The sequence below is a fragment of the Temnothorax curvispinosus genome, unplaced genomic scaffold, assembly GCF_003070985.1.
Source record: "Temnothorax curvispinosus isolate PA1 unplaced genomic scaffold, ASM307098v1 QBEX01010178.1, whole genome shotgun sequence".
Taxonomy (NCBI): Eukaryota; Metazoa; Arthropoda; class Insecta; order Hymenoptera; family Formicidae; genus Temnothorax; species Temnothorax curvispinosus.
This window is the reverse complement of record NW_020219958.1, coordinates 138082-158558: the sequence shown is the minus strand read 5'-3', so window position 1 is coordinate 158558 and position 20477 is coordinate 138082. Positions and strand designations below refer to the sequence as shown.

The window sequence follows — 20477 nt, the reverse complement described above, 5'->3', positions numbered from 1 at the left end:
ATTAATTTTTTTCGGTTCGTTGCTTAAATTATATGTTCCTTAAAAGAATTAAAATGACTGGGAAGAAATCAAAACGCGGAACAGAATCAAGAGTCGATCGATCAAACTTTGGGAAAGAGAAGCGCGGGAATTTTAAGTTTCTACTCAAGAAATTTATATATTGAACCTATCTATATTTATATTTATAAATATATTAACATATAATATATTATACAGGATTTCTAATTATTAGGTGTACAGCACTAGTGGGTAGATGGAGCCGAATAGAAAAATTCTTATTTGCGTTTTCACAATTATTTATAAGAAATTAATTAATAAAGATCTGCGAATGAGCGTGCGATAAAAGACAACCCAGCATTATTATCATTGGCTACCGTTGCTAGAAACACGTTCCTCCCCATGCCTCGCCGCGTGTTTACAATCGCATGGATGTACGTTGATTCGCAGATCAATTAATTAATTTCTCACTAATTATTAAGTAAATCGCAAAATGATACAGAACTTTTCTATTTAGTTTGACCCGCTCTACTTCTTCACGAGCGGTGTTGTACCTATAATCAGACATCCTGTATAATTTAACGTATGTACAATAAAAAAATGCGCGCGCGCACGAAGGACATAGGACGCGAAAAAAATAACTGGCTTCCATTGATTGTATCATGAATTTATTTTGAAATATCTAATAGTCCTATTTTCCTTACGCTCTATATGTACAAATGATAGCGTGATAAAGTATAATACACAGTTTTAACAAACGTTAACAAATAAATGTGCTAATCTAACATATTAAAAATGATATTATACGTCTTGGACTGGAGCCATCTCTTGCGTTTACCTCGAGAGGAATAAAATCGCGCACGCAACACGATTTACGAAGTAATAAAATGGTACGCGTTTCCCATTGAAAGAACTGAAAAAAATTTCAACAGACGCTTTTTTCTGTTCGCGGCAAACAATCGCAAAGTAAAGTCGACGTATACTTTCCTTCGTTGCACGTATACATATGTGCATATCCTTCCGCAAATTATAGCATTGTTCGATATAATTAAACTTACGTACTCGTGAACGAAATAAAAAACGAAACGCAAAATAAAAAGTATACTATTTCGGACAATAAATCCGCTAAATCGGCCGTTTGTGTACATAACGCAGAATATAGAATGTAAAAACTAAAATTAGACAACGTTTAACGTCGATTAAATAAAATAATATCACCGCTCTCAAAAATGTTTTTATTTAAATAATAAATCGCCAGGCATATTTTTTTCTCCATCCTCGGATTTCTTCTACATTTTCTTGAATCATTTTTGTTTGTAACAGTAAGATATACCAGTCCAAAGTCTCTCGATAGCGCAATGCAAGGTGTCTTTCAAATCGTAATACCACAAAATATCGCTTCATAAATAATACACTATATTCACTACGACAGAGTATCCAAACAATATCTGCCTTACGCGGAAGATCCACGTTCGACGTGAATCAGTCGTTATAATTATCTCTTTATATACACTTGTTTGCCATGTACACTTGTTTTAGAGCTTTCTTACACTAAAAATTAGTAAATGACGAAAGTATATATATATGTATATACATACATACATACATGCATACATATATATATATATATATAGCTGGTCGATAACTCTTTAATCCTCCGTCCCATCGAGAAGAGATAAAATAGCATTTTATACACTGCCCTGGAGGGCCCGCTATCGCGTCCTGCACTCTTTATTATTGTAAATGGAAATAAATGACAATTATCGAAAACACATTAATATAATGTCGATATTTAGAGAAAATTTATTGAACTGAACAAAATTTGATTTGTGACGTATTTATATGAATCGCTCGTGTGGAAGACTATTTTAACGTGGCTTTAAATATCAACCAGATTTCTTTTCACCATTTGAATGTTTTTCTTTTTTGTCGCATTTTCGTGTTATATTCATATATAAATATTTAAATAGCTTTCTACATAGGTTGAACATTTTTCAAATGCGTACATAAATTTAATGTATCTGTGAAGTGGGTTAGAGACGTCACAAATTGTACATTTGAATCTGGCCTTCGCTTTAAGCAAAACCGCCTTTTCTTTGTTAGATTAGATCACTTTTTTCATCGCGATCTTTATCGATTACCATTCTCAATGCGTATAACACATTTGCATGAATAAATATTGTTTGTCGTACACTTTTATGCACTTTGTATGCTCCTATTTCGATGCTGTCTTTTTATCCGACCCGGGAGCTGATTCTATAACTCTTAACGACAGTTTCGTTATCGTTATATTCGCGTTGCAGATATTATATATAGTAAAAAAAGCTATGCGATATAACGATAACGAAACTGTCGTTAAGTATTACAGAATAGGGCCACTGGTAAATTTTCATCTAAACCCATCACGAGATACTGGTCTTCATTGAGGCTTAAGAATTGTTAAATTTAGATACCTTTGTGTAACAAATTTCGGAAAATTCGCTGCCTAAAGCAAAAGTTTACAATGCGAATATCAGAAAGATGCAGCAGCAATATTGCGAAATGCTATTCATAATTATATTTAAAAAGAAACGTAAAAAGTAAATGTCAGCTTCATTTTCTTGTCAATTATGTCAAAGTCAGATCTTGTACATTATTCGTATCTTCTAAAGACGTAGTCCATAAGATATTGCTCACTGCCATCTTTTCACATTAAATAGGCATTTGTTCCACTTCTTTATTTTCATTCCATACGTCCACCACATTCCTCTGTGTACAATATACTTCTTTTTAAACACTCGAAACAAAAACTGTTCAATAAATTACCTTAACGCTTTTTAACAAGTTTTATGAAAATCGTATAAAAACTCACGCAAAATTATCGCAATAAATGAATGGCCTAACGCTTTTAAATTAGCTTGTAGCTAGTTATCAGGATACGCACTAATAATAGCTAGGAACTTGAAGAAGCTTTACTTCCATTTTTCGCTTTTTTATTGATATACATTTAATATGCAAAATAGGTTATTCATTATGAATAACTCTATAGCACGTTATGCCAATTTACAAATGGGATAACAGCATTTTCTTTCTCCGAATTTACTTTAAAACAGAACTTTCACTTTTTTTTTCATATACGCAAGATACTAATATATAACAAGAAACATTATAGAGCACGAAGTCGAAAAGAATAGTATTCACTGTTGTGCAAAGAGGTAGAAATAAATATTTGTTATGTTGCACGCGTGTTTGTGTTTGTGTGTGTGTGTGTGTGTATGCGCGCGCGCGTACGTGGAAGGGGAAGAGACGAAAGAGTATATGTAATGTGTGTGGAATGATAGAATACATTTAACTTGAAAATAAGATCATTTTTTATCTTAGGTCTATTTTATCCTGCGACAATATAGGGTGATCTTTATATTATATAACAGGTCTCTCGAAAATGAAAATAAATCAATGGTCGGCATCAAATGAAACTTTCGACCCGATTCTCGTGTCGACGTTCACTATCCTTGTTGCTCGCATCTTGGCAACCGACAAACACGCACAACCAAGACGCTTTATTCTAATAAGGACCGCACCGAAAAAAAATTCGATGATAATTTGGCAGAAGATAGCAATTCTATCGTATGCGTATCGCCTCTTCCGAGATAAAGCACACCTTTTATTTACACACATCTGGCTCGTTATAAATGATGCAAGAAGGAGATAGTAAGAGTCGATACAAAAATTTGGCAGAGTTATTCATATCTAATGTCGACCGTTGAAGTAAATCTTTCTACGTAGAAAGCAGATCTGAATTGTCAACCATATTTTAATTTTACACGTTTTAATTTTATTTACAGTCGTGTCCTCTTCGATACACTTTGGAGAAAGAAATAGCTCACCACTATCACTTTACACTTGAAGCATCAGTCAATGTACGTTTTATCGCGCATCATACGCGAATTATCTTTTGTTTTAGATACGCCTATCTCTCTTAAAGGCGTTCCAAAACACAATGACGGGAATATCGATGAGACCATCGATATCGGCTTTAGAATGCCGAATGGTAATAATCATAAGTAGGCCAGTAAGGCTGTAGCCAATCCTAGCTGGTACGTTGACGCTTTTTAGATGGGTGCTCTTCAGACGAATGAGCTGGGGAAGGCATGACCATATCTCCTCTATTGAACATATACTTGAATTGTGGCATGTATTTCATTATACTCCTAACTTGGATTAAAGGTAGATCTTCTGTATGCGAAGAACATTTGCCTGCTTCCATTAACATCTTCATTTGTAGCCTGTAAAGTTATTTTTTTTTTATATAAAAATGGATTATTTTATAGAATATGATAGGCTAAGTATCATCACTATCTTATTTATTAGTCATCATTGTCCTATTCATCTATATATTTACCCATTTCCTTGATATAAGTCTATATGTAGCACATCTGTAAGGACTTGTCTACAACTCTCGATGTCACAGGCAGGAAAAAAATTGGAAACAAAGTCGGGAAGTGTCATCAACAATTCAGTATAGATATAAGGTTTGAAATTAATACAGGGTACCATCTTTTCTTCAATTAGCGCTTTTTGTATTTGGTATGGTTGTACATGACAAGAAGATATATGTGGTTCCGATATTGGTATCAATGGTTTCCTCCCTCGGGAATCCCTAAAAAATAACTTAAACGTAAACGCTGCTATTTATTAGTTGAATCAAGCGCATTTATAAATGCTGAAACAAAAAACCTCCATTCATCCCATATTTATTTATTTGCTTCCCTTAAAATAATGATAAGTAATGATATGTACCTGGAACTGCCGCTGCTGCCGCTGCTACCATTGACTGGTATCAGAGGAGGTGGGTATTTTGCATGAGATGTGTTATGCACAGATGGTGTATGCCTTTGTGGATGTAATAAATTTGGCGTAGATGTAGGTACTGGCATTAAAGCTTGGACTTGTTCGCTTAAACCAAGCATCTGTGGATATGTCGTTCCTGTGACTGCGTTAGGTACACCTAACGTAGGTGTTGTATACGTAGTGGTCACCCTGAAATACAAAAATTAGTTATATTATTTTTCACTATTTCTAAAAATAATTGTTACTAATTTTATCATTTATTTATTTATTCTGTCGTTAAAGTCTTTAGCCTCTTCGGCAATAAATATGAATGTCTATTCTGCGTGTACGTTTATTTGTTGCATCTTTGTTGCATTTAAATAAATTTACATAAATTAATAAAATATTTAATACATCGCACAAAAACAATATAAAACTTATGCAGTCATAGTAAAATTACATACTGTTATATTTGTGCTTGTTACAAATGAAACAAAATATAATTTAATTTTTAATGAATACATTCTTTTGCATTATTAGTTTGTAAGAGTAAAAAATGAAATTTATATAAAAATAACTATGTGCATGTATACAGGGTGTCTGATAATAGATGTAACACACCACTCGTAGGTAGGTAAGTAGAGGGGATTAAACTGAACAGAAAAGTTCTCTACCATTTTACGATTTTCGCAATAATTAATAAAAAATTAATTAATAAAGCCCTGCGAGGGAGCATGCATCTGTGCGATTTAAAAAACATACAGTAAAAGTTAGCCTAATTATAAATATTACGCATCATTGGCTGTTGCTTGCTAGAAGCCCGCTCCTCGCAATGCCTTATTGCACGCGTAGCAACCGCAATCGCCATAACGTTAGGCGGCCTTTTGCGGTCGCGCGCTTACAATCGCACGGATGCATACTGGTCTTTATTAATTAATATTTTATTAATTATTAGGAAAATCACAAAATGAACTTTTCTATTCAATTTAACCCGCTCTACCTCCCCACAGCGATGTTACACCTATTATTGGACACTGTATATTATATAAACATACTTTATTAATCAATTCAATAGAAAAATCAGTTTTACAAATAGATTTATAATAATGCTGTCAACAGTTATTTCATCCATTACTTGCATCTCAGATACTACTTATACTACTCGGAATATTACCACCTAGACATCCTGATAAATAATTTCTATATAGCACATCATTTTACGTTAGAATCAATAAGGGGATATTCTGGTTTGAAAGGTCATGAAAAAAGGTACTTTTCAGGAATTTTTTGTATGGAAACGAAGAAAGCAAATAACATTAAATTTTGCATGTTCTTTTAGCCTTATTTTAAGAATATATTTTTATTTTTTAAGTAATAAAAAGGCTCTTCTTTTCTATGTTATATTCTGGTCACTAGAAGGTGTAAATGATTCTGTTGTAGCTGTTCTAGGCATCAGAAACGCAAAAACCAAAAATTTTCTTATTCAGTGTGGCTATTGTCTGAACTCGAATAAATATTATACATTTATTAGTGGTTTTTTTTTTAATATAAAATACTAACAAAAGTTTGAGAAAAGCTGTAATATTTTTATTTAATAAAAAAGCCGGCACTTTGGCGTCCTTTTAACGGCCAGAATGGAAATATATAGCTTTCTTAAAGTTTGAGTTTCACTTTTTACGGCAGACCCAATATTCAAATAGTGATGCAATTTGCGTGAAACTCAGTTTGTATAGGTTTTTGAGTTCGCTAAATTCGAATATAACCTTATAATTACAAAATTTGAAATAATAAATTTGCTCAGAACGGGATACGTTTAACTTGTTTCGTATATACTCGAGTTAATGACATGAATAGTGTTTTTCTATTATTCTGCGATCGTAGCGCAGAAATTTGTGCACTGCTCTAACGAGTTGAAGATCTGAGATTAGAATTGAACTTAATGACCTCAAAAACCTATATAAAATTTCATATAAATTGCATTATTTAAAAATTTGAGTCCATTTTAAATTTTAGTTTCAAATTCGAAGTATACCATGAAAACCCCCTATATAGCAAGTTTCACAAAAATCGGATTAAGAGTTTCTGAGATAAAAAGCCTGGTCTTTACAGGACCACCCGTCCTGAAAGGTCACACCTTTTCAGGTAAAAAAAACCTTTTCAGGTAAAAATGAGCTTTTCAAGTAACAAATATTTCTGACCTGGATACCTAGACACATACAGGACTATTCTGTTTATATATTGACAGCAGTATAATAAATCATACATTAATCATTATAAATTTTTGAATATATGAATACTATATGTGACAAACATAAGTAACATTAATAAATTACGACGTGACAGTAGATTCACAACTAAATCAATGTATTTATCACGCAAAGAAGCTTTAAGGACAGTCATGTAAGTCATGTAGATTAATTATAAATATTAATATTAAAATTATCTATATGATTTATCATATAGAAATATAAATTTATGCATGCTATCTTATTTCTTATAATAATCTATATGACAATAATATATGTTACAAGGACTCACCAGTCATCCTTCCCATAGGTGGGATAACTATACAAAAAAAATCATAGGTTGTATGTACAAATGCAGAAAGCTATGGTGCAGATACTCTAAATATATTATAATTACGCTTTATGTATGTAAACATAATGTTTCAAGCTAGGATAAGCACATGACTCTAATGCTCTAATATTTCATGCTTAATGTGCCGTATACGAAAAGTGAAAATTCTTTCTCTCACAACTTTACTTTCACACATTAGTTTGTTTGATTGAAAAGAAATATCAATCTTGTTTTGTTCTAAAAACCAAAATTATCTTTCGCAATATATGAGTTTTATATTTTCACAAACAGCACAAATGCCATACACATACGAAATAAGTATAGGTGCGTTTAATTGGATATTACGTACAATCTATGCTAATTGGTTTGCTTTATCATAAGCAAGCGTACGGTATAAGAATACATTGTTGCCAAAAAAAACTATTGATAAAAGAAAAACAAAGATATTTTTTGAAATGATTTCAAGCTTTGTGAGCTTATAACACGTGTATACATACTGAGCTATATCAGAAAGCTTTTAGAAAGCTCTATTGAAACTTACAGATTGGAGTGAACAGTTGCTCGTATAAGAGGCGGTGGTTGGGCTTGAACAACTCCTGGCATGGTTGTCGTCGGGTATACAGGATACTGAGCTGCTGCTCCACTATTACTCGCTCTACTTCTAGACTGTTGAGGATAGGTTTTGGGAGCAGCGGTCATTTGTTGCTGAAAATCAAAAGTTGTACATTTGGTTTGATATGTGATATAAAAACATAAAGCTACAATTGTAACAAAAAAATTATATTTAACCCTTAAGATGCATACGTGGGTCTACGGCGTCCGAGCCAAAGTGATATCTGCTCGTAACTGTAAAACTTGCAAGTCTGTCAGAAGACATTAAATAAACGATGTTTATCAAAATGACTATATATAATCGTCTACAATGCAGACAGATGTTTCATGAATATTTGTTTTAGATTTTTTTAAAATACTTTTTTAGATGTAGACTTTAAGGTAGGGAAAAATAGCGTTGGACGTGACATACCCACGTATGCACTTAGAGAAGGTACCGAAAAAACGTATGCACATTAAGGGTTAAGACTTCGCATCGCATATTATAATTTGTAATGCAAGAAGATTAGCTTACGTTGTGCATCACATTATTCAGAGTCGCTCGTATAATGCTAGCCTGAGAGCCGAGTGACGTTTGAAAGGTAGGTTGACCGCCGACGAGACCCGACCAGCCGTTCACCACACCTTGAACGTTATTCATCATAGGCTGCGACACTATGCTCGATCTACTGACGGGAAGTCCCGATGGGGAAGAATGCGCGGGATGCGTTGTCGACACGGGTCTCGGCTGCCCTATTCGCGGCATCTGCGGTGCCGTGCTGACGACAGCTCCCCGTGGCATTATGTTAGGTATCGGTACGGTGGCACGAGCGTTTAAAGGTGGTACCACTTTACTCACGCTCTGCACGGAGGGAGGCTTGGTCGCCGGCGGTGTAGGCGGTTGTTTCGTCCATCCACCGCCGGAACCACCGCCGTTGCTGTTCACCAGTAACTGCGAGTCCATAACCTTGGTCGGCCAGTAGTCCTCGAAGCCGGTACCCGGTGGAAAGTAACTCTTAATATCACTCAGACTAATCACCGAACACGTTTCACTCGCGAACAGTTCGTTACGTATACCCTGTACCTTGCAGCAAAACTTCAAGTAGGACAAATCCCAGCCCTCGAGCTTTTCCGCCTTCAGCTTGAGATTTTCCGTCTCGCCCTCGAAATAAAACAGCGGCACATACTGTAGACCGTCCTTTACCGTGTAAGGTACCACGGATTCTTTGTTTATTCGTATGAAACCACATTTCTCCGCCTTGCGTCCGCTGGTCACACTCGGATTGGTACCGGCGGTCAGTTTGGTGTAACACACATCGAGAAATGTATAAAACTCCTTGGCGTCCGAGAGACGCACCACCAGGTCTTTGCACGTAAACGCGTCCCTTCCGAACTGATTCTCGCAGTGCTTGGTGTTGATCTCGTTGAACAACTTGCTCTCGGCCTCCGTGATGTAGTAACTCCTTATACATGTGCAACTGTAGATGTCCGAATGAAGAAAGCTCAGGTACTTGTTGAGAAGCTTAGACTCTAGGATGCGTACGGCGCAATACTTTTCGCCGGAGCGAAATATATAAGGTATGTGACATTCGTCGAAGCTCGTCCAACCGAATCGTCCTCTCTGACTATCGTCGTCGGGTGTCGGCACTTTACTTTCCAAATTACCCGTCGGCGGTTTTGGAGCGGACTGCCCGTCGGTTGGCCGTTTGTTCAGGTATCCAAGAATACCGGGTAGATTAGGCTGCGGTACGAGGCACTGCTGCCTCTGTTGTTGCTGTTGCACCGCTGGCATGCTCGCCAGCATTTTCGCCTTGTGTGCTTCCACCATTTTGGCAGCCAGTTCACGGATTTCCGCATCGTCTGGACGTTCTTGCTTAACGACAACTTTCTCGAAATCTGAAAAACGAAAAGCGTATAAGCCTCGTATTCTCAAAAGTTGAGTTGTTTTTAACGCTTAGTTTCTAATTATGCATTGCTAATTATTGTCACGTGGCAATGACAGAATAACATTAGATATAGGTACATAAATAGACTTTCAAAGAGACCATTTGGAATAAAAAAAAATTTAATGTGTACATAGAAAACTAATGTTGTTTATTATATTGAAAGTCCAGAAAATTGATTACAATAATAAACATTGCCAGTAAGAGAAATTCTGTCAACACATACGATTGTGCTGTTTATAAAATATTATATTCAATCGACCGATCAACGTGAATAATAGGCCATCTAAATCTTATTTCCGATTATTTATCACATAAATTTAACAATCGTTATACGACAACATCTTTAAATACATCCGATAAATTCTAAATCGATTTAGTATGTAGGCCAATTTCTCGCGCGCCAGTACAAAAATAACTTTTTTTGTGTTGCTTAGTCCGCACTATTACGTCAACTAACATAAAACTAATCGTAATACACAATCATTAGATAATAAAAATTAGTAAAATTCAGTAATCATCAACTTTTTACGTATACCTCAACCGAGAACTACGCGCATTTAGAAATCAAATCTGGGCACGTGTTATAGAACTTTTCGGAATATTCGGATTATTTGAATTATTCCGAATCCAGACAGCACGCATGACTAAAAGATATCGTAAAGATATCTTTAAGGCATTTTTTAGACATGCGTGTCTAAAAGACATCTTAGACATCTTTTAGACATGTGTGCTGCCTGGGAATTAATTCCGTAAAGTTCCACAATACATGCGCACATTCAAATCAGGTGATAACAGACAGAGAGTTCGAAAAAGAACAATATTTTTTAGCGCAACTATTTTTCCCTCGTACAAGCCGATTAGTGTTTTCGATGCGCGGCAATCGAAAGGCAGGAGGATTCATCGAGTTTCGCTCCGATTAAATCGATCCGTCGGACGCATTTTAAGCCCGTTCGAGGCGCGTCAAAATAAGCCAGAATTTCCGGCGTGCTGCGTAAACACGCCGGCCCAGAGCGTTGAAGTGTCAAAAGGCAAAGCGGGCAGGTAGATAGAGCCGAATCGTCGCGCACGTGACGCAAGTTTCGATCGTGGATCCTCGATTGATCCCGCGCGCGCGCTCGATGACACGGCGCTGCGTCCCGTTGACGCGATTAGCGACATGTAAAATGTAAACGGCGTAAACGTAAACATTCCTGGGCTCCAATGTCAGCTCGCCGCCGCCGAACGTCAATTCGCGCGCTCGGTGAACCTCCTCGCCCAACGATTCCGGAATGACATCGGAGATCGGTACGAGCGATCGCGATCGCGACGGCTAGCTCAATTTTCCAATGCCGCGGACATAGAAACAGAAAGGACGCACGATATTTCTCTCTGCTTCATCGACAACGAAACGATCTCCGCGTGCCGATCGCGCCGAGCTGTCAACAGCTCGGAGACGTCACCGTGAAATCGGTATACGACATTCCCGAGTTCGTCGCGGCTCGCGCGCGACGATCGGAACGTATACGGGAGAGAGACGTACTGAGTGACATTCGCTCGGGTGCCATCCGCGACGGACTGCTTTTCTCGAGCCATATGGCGTCCGTGCTGCTGTCGGCACTCGCGACCGGTATGTCGGTGAAGCCGTTCCTCATCCTCGACGCTCGAGAGGGTTCGCCCTTGAGTAGGTCGCGCGAAATCACATCTCGCGGCACAGCTGAGGCGTTCCGACACGCCACAGTGTATCCTCCCGTTGAGGTTATAGCATGCAGCAGCAGCAGCAGCAGCACCAGCAGCCCGTCCACCTACGAGCACCGCCGACGGTACCGCGCGCGATCCATGTTACACGACGGGCGGAGGAGCGGGAGGAAGAAGACGAAGACGAGGATGACGTATCAGCGGAATTGTGGACGATCGCGCGATGCGATCGGCACACGGGAAAGTTGTCCCCCTAGTCGGTGCTCGCGCTGACTTTTGCAGTTTTCACGCTTTCCCTTGACGACGAGGACGACGACGACGACGACGACGACGACGACGTTTCACTTTGTACGCCGACACGATTATACCAGGTGGCGCGAAAGATCCTCATCATCATCATCACCAATACCACCACCGCCGCCGCCGCCAACTGCTGCTGCCGCCACCACCACAGCTGCCACCACCACCACCGCCACTGCCGCGCTCGATACGTCGAGGGTAAAACAGGGGAAGAACGGGATAACGTAGACGGTATCGCTCCACCGCCGACTACGTACACGCTCGTCGTCCGGGCGTAGCTCCGCGAGCCGCCGGGGCTATCCCAAGAACCGCGACACTCTCGAACGAGGACAGCGTCATACTATCGCGTGCGCGCGCGCTAACCGCTGTTCCCGGTCTTCGGTGCGAAACCTCGATTTCAGGCCTCGATGTCGTCGCAGCCGGATCGAGCTGACCGCCCGCGGCTCCGCGGAGACACTAGGCATCTCCGCGGCCTAGCCCCCCGCTGTATACACGTCTACGCGGGAGCGGTTTCGCGCGGTACTCCATACTCCATACTCTTTGCGCGGAGTGTACCGCGCTATACCGCGCTAGATACACCGCGCCGCGCCGCGCCGCGCCGCGCCGCACTCTCGCCGCACTCCTCGCCAGTGTCGTCCTCGGCGGGCCACACTCAAACCGGCCTCGGCATTCTCGGGATTAGCGCGCGAGCCTTTCTCAGTTCTCGCGGTCGACAATTCGGGCACGCGGCAGTCGGCAGTGACAGTCGGCGCGACGTCCTCGCCGAGCGGTGCCGTCGGCTCGAATACTCCGGATGTGATACTCGACCGGCGACGCGATGCCGATCGATGAGTGGCCGGTCCATGGCCGGAAGTGATGCCGGTGTCGCGCCGATTCCGCGACACCCTGTATACGCGGAATGGGGGTACAGGATACCTACGGGACGCTCACCCGAGACTTTTTTCCATTATTTTTTTTCTATTGCCCCGTGAGGCGCGTGGAGGACGCGGTTCGAAACGAGCACACTCGGTGAAGGATGCGCATAGCCGAGCGATCGATAGATTTCGCGTAAATCGTGAGACCCGCGAGACGGAATGCCTTGTATGGAACAGGGAAAGCACGCGCGGAATGAGACCGAATCTCGTCGATCTCATGCGGGTCCTATTAATCTTGGATAATTAGCATGTAAACTCTGTGACAACGATTCGAGTGACCAGTAAATAAATGCTCCCCTATAATCCTCATACACCGCATACAGATATATCTCCGTGACTGAATTCCGTTTTAAAATTTAAAGATTTTTTTCTTTACGATAAATGACACTATCGTCATTAAATACAACTGGTTGACCACTTATGTACATTTCTACCAATGCGGATTAACTTTAATCCCGGTTTAATTTACTTTTTATCTTTTTCTAATGCCTAAAATTATAATTAGCCTATAATAATAGAGCTGTGCATGATCGTATTTGTGTACCTATCATTACAGTATTGTATATGATCTACCAAAGAAGTAAAATTTAACGACAATGTATAACGTATACACGAGTAAATCGTTGCTGTGCAAAATTCGTTTTTTTGCACGTAGAAACGAAAAGTAGAATGACAATCCTACGTGCACATATATGACCATTTTACGTATATGTATCATTAGAAGCGATTATTGGACAGGATATTGGAAATCGACTATAGAGTTAACTCAGTTAACTTCATGGCTGTCGTTGGCTCTACTTCGATAAAAATTTGAATGAAATTTCGCCAATTTTGAAGTAAATGTGTTAAACATTCGGCATATGTTGACCCTAAAAAAAAAGACCTCGTTCATTTGACGCGCGAACGTTTCACTTTTGGTCACGAGGCCTCAGATTTTCTGAGAAAATAAGAGGAAGACGGAGGAGAGGGGTAAGGAGAGGGACGCGCAATAGCGTGATGCGTGGATAGCTAAACTTGAACGACCGCCCATCTCGGATCGCGGCGCGTCGTGTAGCATGGACCGGTTGCAGGAGCTAGGTACATACCGCTCAAAGAGTAGCCAGGACTGGCGCGTAAGATCGCGCGGACGATGTGACAACGTCGCACGGTCGATATGCTCTTTCAGGCAAAGTGCCAAGATTGGTAAACGCGGGGGTATATAGTCGTGGTTTCCAGATATCGCCCTCCCACTCCCCCCATCCTTCTCGCCGTCCCTCCCTCCATCCCTCCCCTCCGCCCCTCTCCAACGCCCGCGGTTGATTCGTCGCTCACCATCAACTCCTGGTGCTCACCCGTAGGCTTCACCCGGACGGTGGGGGAGCACATAGGGGAAAGTGGGAGCAAAGTTGCGCAGAACCCAGCCAGACGTTAGCTCCCGCTCGCGCCATTGCGCAGTTCTTACGTATATAAACCCGTCGGCCGCCTATGTACTACATATGTATTATACTTATTATTTTAATCATGATTTACGAGTGCGGCGTTGCCGGTTCTCGCGCTCCGGGGGCACGCCCATTCCCTCTCTCGCCTCACTTTTCAGCCACATAGGCGAATACATAGAAACGCGCGCGCGGAAAAGCAACGTCGCTTGATCGATACTTGAGAAACTTGCAATAAAAAAAAAATTACTATAACGAATTCCTTTGTTCGCGCAATCCCACGCGTAATTGTATAAATTAGAGGTTATTATACGCGATTTTCCCAACCATCCAAATAATTGACTCCCGTCGAATTCATCCCCGAATAATTTCCAAAATTTGGCAAATGCGCGATACTCAGATACGAGCGTTTATTATTTATTAAACGCACACACATATCGAGTTTATTACATTTTATAGAAACCCCTTATGTGTTGATTAGGTCATATCACATCGAGCATTGCGACGTTGCCGCTGTGGCTCTGATGGCACCTAGTTTTACTGCGCAGCACGTTGGGCCAGTCGTTTTGGCAACGCTGGAAAGTCGTAGCAATCTATTTATAGTAGCCCTCTAACGCTGCTGTTGCTATGCCGAACAAAAGGCATATTCAATTCGGGAGGGGGTAAAGATAGGTGGGGGACAAACAGAGTGGGGGAAAAGATCGGCGAGCGTAGGTGGCGCGCGGCGAGCGGGGAGGGAGGGGAATTACTAAAAGGACAATATGGCGGCGGAACGGATATATTCTCCTCCAATCTATCTGCGTTCTGCTATAACTCCGGCTTCCCCTATCTCCCTTCCGTATCGCCGCTCTCTCGCTCGCTCTTTCACGCGCATTCCCCGGTCCTCTATCGCCGCGCGATAGTGGCACATCCTATTTCCTGTAGCTTACGAAAGTATGACCATGACGAACGATAGTTACGTAACACGCGGGCACCCTAGTACGCGCGCGAATACAAGACGGACAAATTTCGCAACCGAACGCGTTAATAAGACGCATTTTCTTGGTCGCGGTCAACAAAGAGAGTCGGCGAGACCAGATGAAGGTCACGCCGCTTGCGCCGCTTTCCCGCTTCTCTCTCCCGCGAGGGAGGGGAGGGAGGCTGATCGCGGAGTAAGTAAAATAGAGCGTAAAGGGAGCAAAGGTCGTGGCCGGAGTGAAAAAGATCCGGCGCAGAATGTCGCGACCGCCACCATTCGTCTCTCCGTCCCTTACGCACGCGTAATTCCTTTTTTTCTCGCGTAGCTCACGCGAAATTGCATATGGCGCCGTGCAGTTGTAGCAGCTGACGAGGTTCATGCGGCTCCGCGCGCTCCTACGCGGCACCGAAAGCACGCGTGCGACTTGCGCGAGGAGGCATAAGCGCGCTTGCCCTCGGCGACGCTCGGCTCTCTTCGGCGAAGTTTGCCTCTTTGTTACATCACTCCTCGCTCCTTATGTAGTACATACGAGCGGATACATTATGTATAGTGCGCGCGCGCGGGCGCGCGGGGCCGCACATGTCCCTCCCAACTCTCGCTCGGTGGTACATAACGCACACATAGCGCGCGTTATATGTGCAATACGCGCGCGAGCAAGCTGGTTGATGGATAACATAGGCGCGCTCGCGGCGAGCAAGCCCGAGCTCCACGTTACACGATGCGCGGTTACAACAAATAAGCGCGGCGCGTTCCCGGTGCATGTTGCATTATTACATAAAGAGACATAGGCGCTGCGCGAAACGATTTAACGGCCGAGCGGTACGACGTATGGAAAATTCATGCTTTCGTAATAATAGCGCGGGAGACGGACCGCGCGAGGCGAAATTTAAGAGCGATAACCTGCGCTTTACTCCACATGACAAATATAAAAAGGAAATCCTATTCCCAGGATAACGCGCCATATTTTTTTATGTCACTCTGCAACACCATACTCGCGCTGCCTACCAACGTACTATTAATATGGAACAAGTTTCGTAGTATTTCAACTAAAATATTCCAAAATCTCGAGTGTTCCACTTCGTGTGTATGTGTGTAAGATTCTTTACTTGAAAAATGCACCCAAAAATATACATAATTTTTTCATGCATCGATACCGATGCACAAACACATAAAGAAATACGCGTGCATGTATATGTAAAATATATACCGGTACAATATGCAATCTAAAGATTTTTATATTTTTCTTCTCTCGGGGAGTTCAGAAAGTTCTTTTGAAATCCAGATCCTTTTTTGCCAATCACAATTACATTTAACGACGCGATAACGTCTCTATGCAGTCAAAGATCATCTTACGGATTGTTTTAAATAAATCATGACATCATCCTGCCTATCATATTAAGGATCAGCAACCTTGTTTATATCAATTGCATATATGAGAAGTACATAAAAGAGGTACATGAGAAATACACAAGAGCGCAACCTCAAGTATCTAAAACTGATAAAAAGACGCGTTTAGATCAAATTTACCAGTAGCCCTATTCTGTCTAATAATCGTCTAATCTGTTTAATAACAATGTCGTTATCGTTATGTTGCCGTTGCGCAGGTATGCTATATGATAAAAGAGCTGCGCAACGACAATATAACGATAACAATGTCATTAGAGTTATAGAATAGAACTATAGGTAACTGCACCCTTCTTCAAAATTGCCATCCTTTGATTTCAGATATAATGATTCCAAATGTTTTCCTCACCACTGTAAACTATTATCAAACTCCTGTTTCTTATTTCTGCGAAAGAGCCGCCTGAATTTACTTTAATCTCGATATCGGCAAATCTATTCTCTTTCAGCTGCATTTTCGATTTTGCGTGAGAAAAAGCACAGAGCTAGGAGAATACGAAGGAAGAGCGTGGGAAACTGTAGCCGTGTTACTTTTTGCCGATAACTCGCGAATAAAAAAAATGGTATGTATATTAACTTTTTGTCAGTTTTTAACAAAAAATATAATATGACTGTCAATTAGAAAGAAAAACGCCGTTCCAGACTGAATCTTCATAGTCTAATAATAACATTGTATGAATTATGTATACTTTTCACAAATTCAATAAAATGCGCGCCGATTTTTTTATCAGTCTTTAAAACACAGTTCCTCGTTGAAACAGTAAATCCACACATTTAAATCGATAATCGATTTAAATTTTAATGCTTAATAAGCGTTCTTGTTAAATCGCTGTAAAGAATTTATTGCAAAATATACCACCTCGGCCAAAGTTCGAACCTGCACCTTCCGTGACGGGCTGACAAAAAAATCGGCGTAGTTTACTGAATTAAAAAAAAAAAGTATACATAATTCATACAATATTATTACTAGACTACCAAGATCGAGTCCGGACCGTAAATGGTGTTTTTCTCGCTGATTGTATATCATATCGATCTGTGTTTCACTTATTATTATTGATAAAACGTGGTCTCTTTCTCCTCGATCTATTCTCTTCGATCTCTGTCCTTGCGATTTTTTGATGCGTAAGATTCGTAAAATAAAAAATAGTTGAAAGGGATAAGATTTTATGATATCCGAGATACGAGGAAAATGACAAAAAGAGCACTAAGAAAACTATTCAAGTGTCCGACGCAAATTTCTCCTTAAAATAAGTTATTAAGAATCAAAATCCAAGGGACACATAAAACAGTACATATTGTAATGTTTTTACTACCATTTAATTAATAATACATCATCCAATTAATTAGATAATGTATTTTGTAAGTAACCTGAAGAAAAAGATATCTGAATATAGTTTTCAGTGAAGAGAGACCAGTACGCCAAATCGAAAAGAGATTGCCTTGAAGTAAATGTAACACTTAAATGATAAATGTGACCTAAATGTACCTTTGACACGATGCCCGGAATATTTGAATAGTATTTTCACGTATCAGTAAGATAAACTATGCAACAATGAGGTAAACACGCTTGTTTAGATTAGGAATAGATGTGGGGAATCAATCAATAGACTCGATGCAAATAGAAATCAATGTCATCAATCAGAGATTGTAATTACACGTTGTCTTTCACGCATCGTCTCAATAAAAATGAAAATAAACGGCCAGCTGATCGCTTTCGCATGATCGCTTATGCATTCACTTGATACGGATAGTGATATCAATATTGAAGTACGTAATGATTCTCTGGAAATGATATTTCGCAAACCGGAATGCGCGATCTTGTTCCGAACTTCCGAATGCAATTATTCGTAGCTCGAAATAATTAAGATACTCGAGTATCCCCAAAGAATGTAAAACAACATAAAATAAGGCATAAATATTCGGCGTGAAAAATACTGCGATATCGTTTTAAGAACTTTCCATAATCGTGATAAACTATAAATGGACAGTTCTTACGCGGGCAAGTTTATATTATCAGCGACTTTCAGTATTCGAACAATAGAGAATTCCTCCTCATTTTTAATATCAAAGATATTTTTAATATCTTTCAGGAGACGTGTTCGCGTTATCAACGTCTCGTGAATTCGTATAATCGAGAAGAGACTATCTGATTCGTATTGACAACACGCGACGTATTACGTGCCTTTACGTCACAAATCAATTTTTAATTATCCAAGTAAAATGTTCTATATAAAAGAGAGATTTTCGTTTCCGCCATTTTTTAAACATTGTTTTCTATGATCAAAAATATGCATACGCACACGTGTGTTATATGTATGTGTGCACGTGCACGATTCGACGTAAAAGTAATAAAAATGATACAGCGAGAATAAAAAAAATGTATAATGTATTAGAAACTACAAAATTTTGAGGTATGTTTACGTTCCCAAAGATGTTTACGTTCATTACATAGTGCCAATTGACACCTTGTCAATATTTATACATAGGTTTCTAGACTAGCTTGTGCCCGGCTGCTATCAACACATCATATTCCGAGTCGACCATCCTTACGACACAGACGCTTGATTTATCATCATCCGACGAACGGTTGCCGGCCACGTTTCGCCGGTACCGCGCGAAAACCACGTCTTGGAGAAGGTGGACGGTTCTTGGATATACCAGCGTTAACGAGAGCAGTACGATACAGTCGTGGAAGGAGATCGTACTATAAGGAGAGATACGCTACGAAGAACGAGGGCAGTAAAATCCCGCGTGAAGAGCGAGCGAGGAAAGGGAAGGAAGAGAGAAAGAGATAAAGATACGCGCGATCCTGCACCGCCATTACCGTCGCCATTGCCATTGCCGCCGCCGCCGCCGTCGTCGCCGCCGCCACCGCCACCGCCGCCACCACCACCGTCGCTGCCGCCGCCACCGTAGCCGCTACGGTCGCCATCTACCTAACCTCAAAGCTTACCTTTGTATATGCGGGCCTCGATGATCTGTACGTCTTCGTCGATGCTCTTGTCGCCCATCTTCTCGTTAAACTGGATATCCATGCACATAATTCCACGTCGTCGTGTGGAACTTTGTTCGCGACACGGCCACCACGCCACCGCGCACCCGTGACATTTACATGAAATTGGATAGTTACGAGCAAACGAGCGCGGGCTCGGACGCGCGCGAAAATTCGTACGGAGGAACCGGAAGAAGGAGCCGCCGTTGTCACGCCAGGGTCCCCCTCAGCACGCGCGAGGGAACACTATACGTAGAGACACGCTCCTTGTAAACTACTTCGAATGCTCCGTACTACTAAGCTCGTGTAATAGACGGACAGCAAGAGACAGTAAGAGAGCGAGAGAGAAAGAGAAAGAGAGAGAGAAAAAATGTAGACGGAGAGACGCCACAAACAAGTCTCAACGTGTCCGAACGTATCCCAACACATCCAAGCACGTCTCACACGTTCATATACCGCACACCGCGCCTCGACACCGCCGATGTCGCTGTTGATGATGCGCACTACGCGTCTCGCGTCTCCTCGCCGGGTGCGATATCACATAGTTACGGGCGTACCACACGCGAAGCAACACGTCGCTCTCGCTCGCGATTCTCTCGTTCCTCGTTTTCTACTGTTTTGCTAAGAAGCCGACCGGGGATCAGATTTGAATGTGGCACACGTTGCCAGTTCTTTCTCATGCTCTCTCCTCTTCCCCCTCGCCCGTCCCCTCTCGTTCCCTCTCTCTCCCCCCAGCCCCCCTCGGTCCCCCCGTTTCATCTTATGTACTTAACGGTTGCGACGTTGCCGCACATCCGGTATCGCATCGCCGCGTGGTGGGGGGCCGAGAATTTCGAAGGAGTGGGAGAAAGTACATAGGCGCCGGCGGTCACGTGGTGGGGTTTTGCGCTTCGAACGACGAAT

General features: G+C 41.2%; 1 protein-coding gene across 4 annotated transcripts; it reads right to left on the bottom strand.

Moving 5' to 3' along the window:
• Positions 1–648: 648 nt before the first annotated feature.
• On the bottom strand, positions 649–20284 carry LOC112459863. Of its 4 annotated transcripts, none has more exons than XM_025024224.1 (7): positions 19536–20284; positions 8510–9870; positions 7925–8088; positions 7345–7371; positions 4777–5016; positions 4379–4636; positions 649–4262 (listed from the first exon to the last, which is right to left on the bottom strand). In XM_025024224.1, the coding sequence occupies exons 1-7, from the start codon at positions 19621–19623 to the stop codon at positions 4067–4069; spliced, it is 2334 nt and encodes a 777-aa protein (XP_024879992.1). In that variant the 5' UTR covers positions 19624–20284; the 3' UTR covers positions 649–4066. The 4 variants fall into 4 exon arrangements, with proteins under 4 accessions (XP_024879992.1, XP_024879991.1, XP_024879993.1 ...); XM_025024223.1 differs by lacking the exon at positions 19536–20284 and adding an exon at positions 11440–12414; XM_025024225.1 differs by lacking the exons at positions 7345–7371; positions 19536–20284 and adding an exon at positions 11440–12415.
• Positions 20285–20477: the final 193 nt, after the last annotated feature.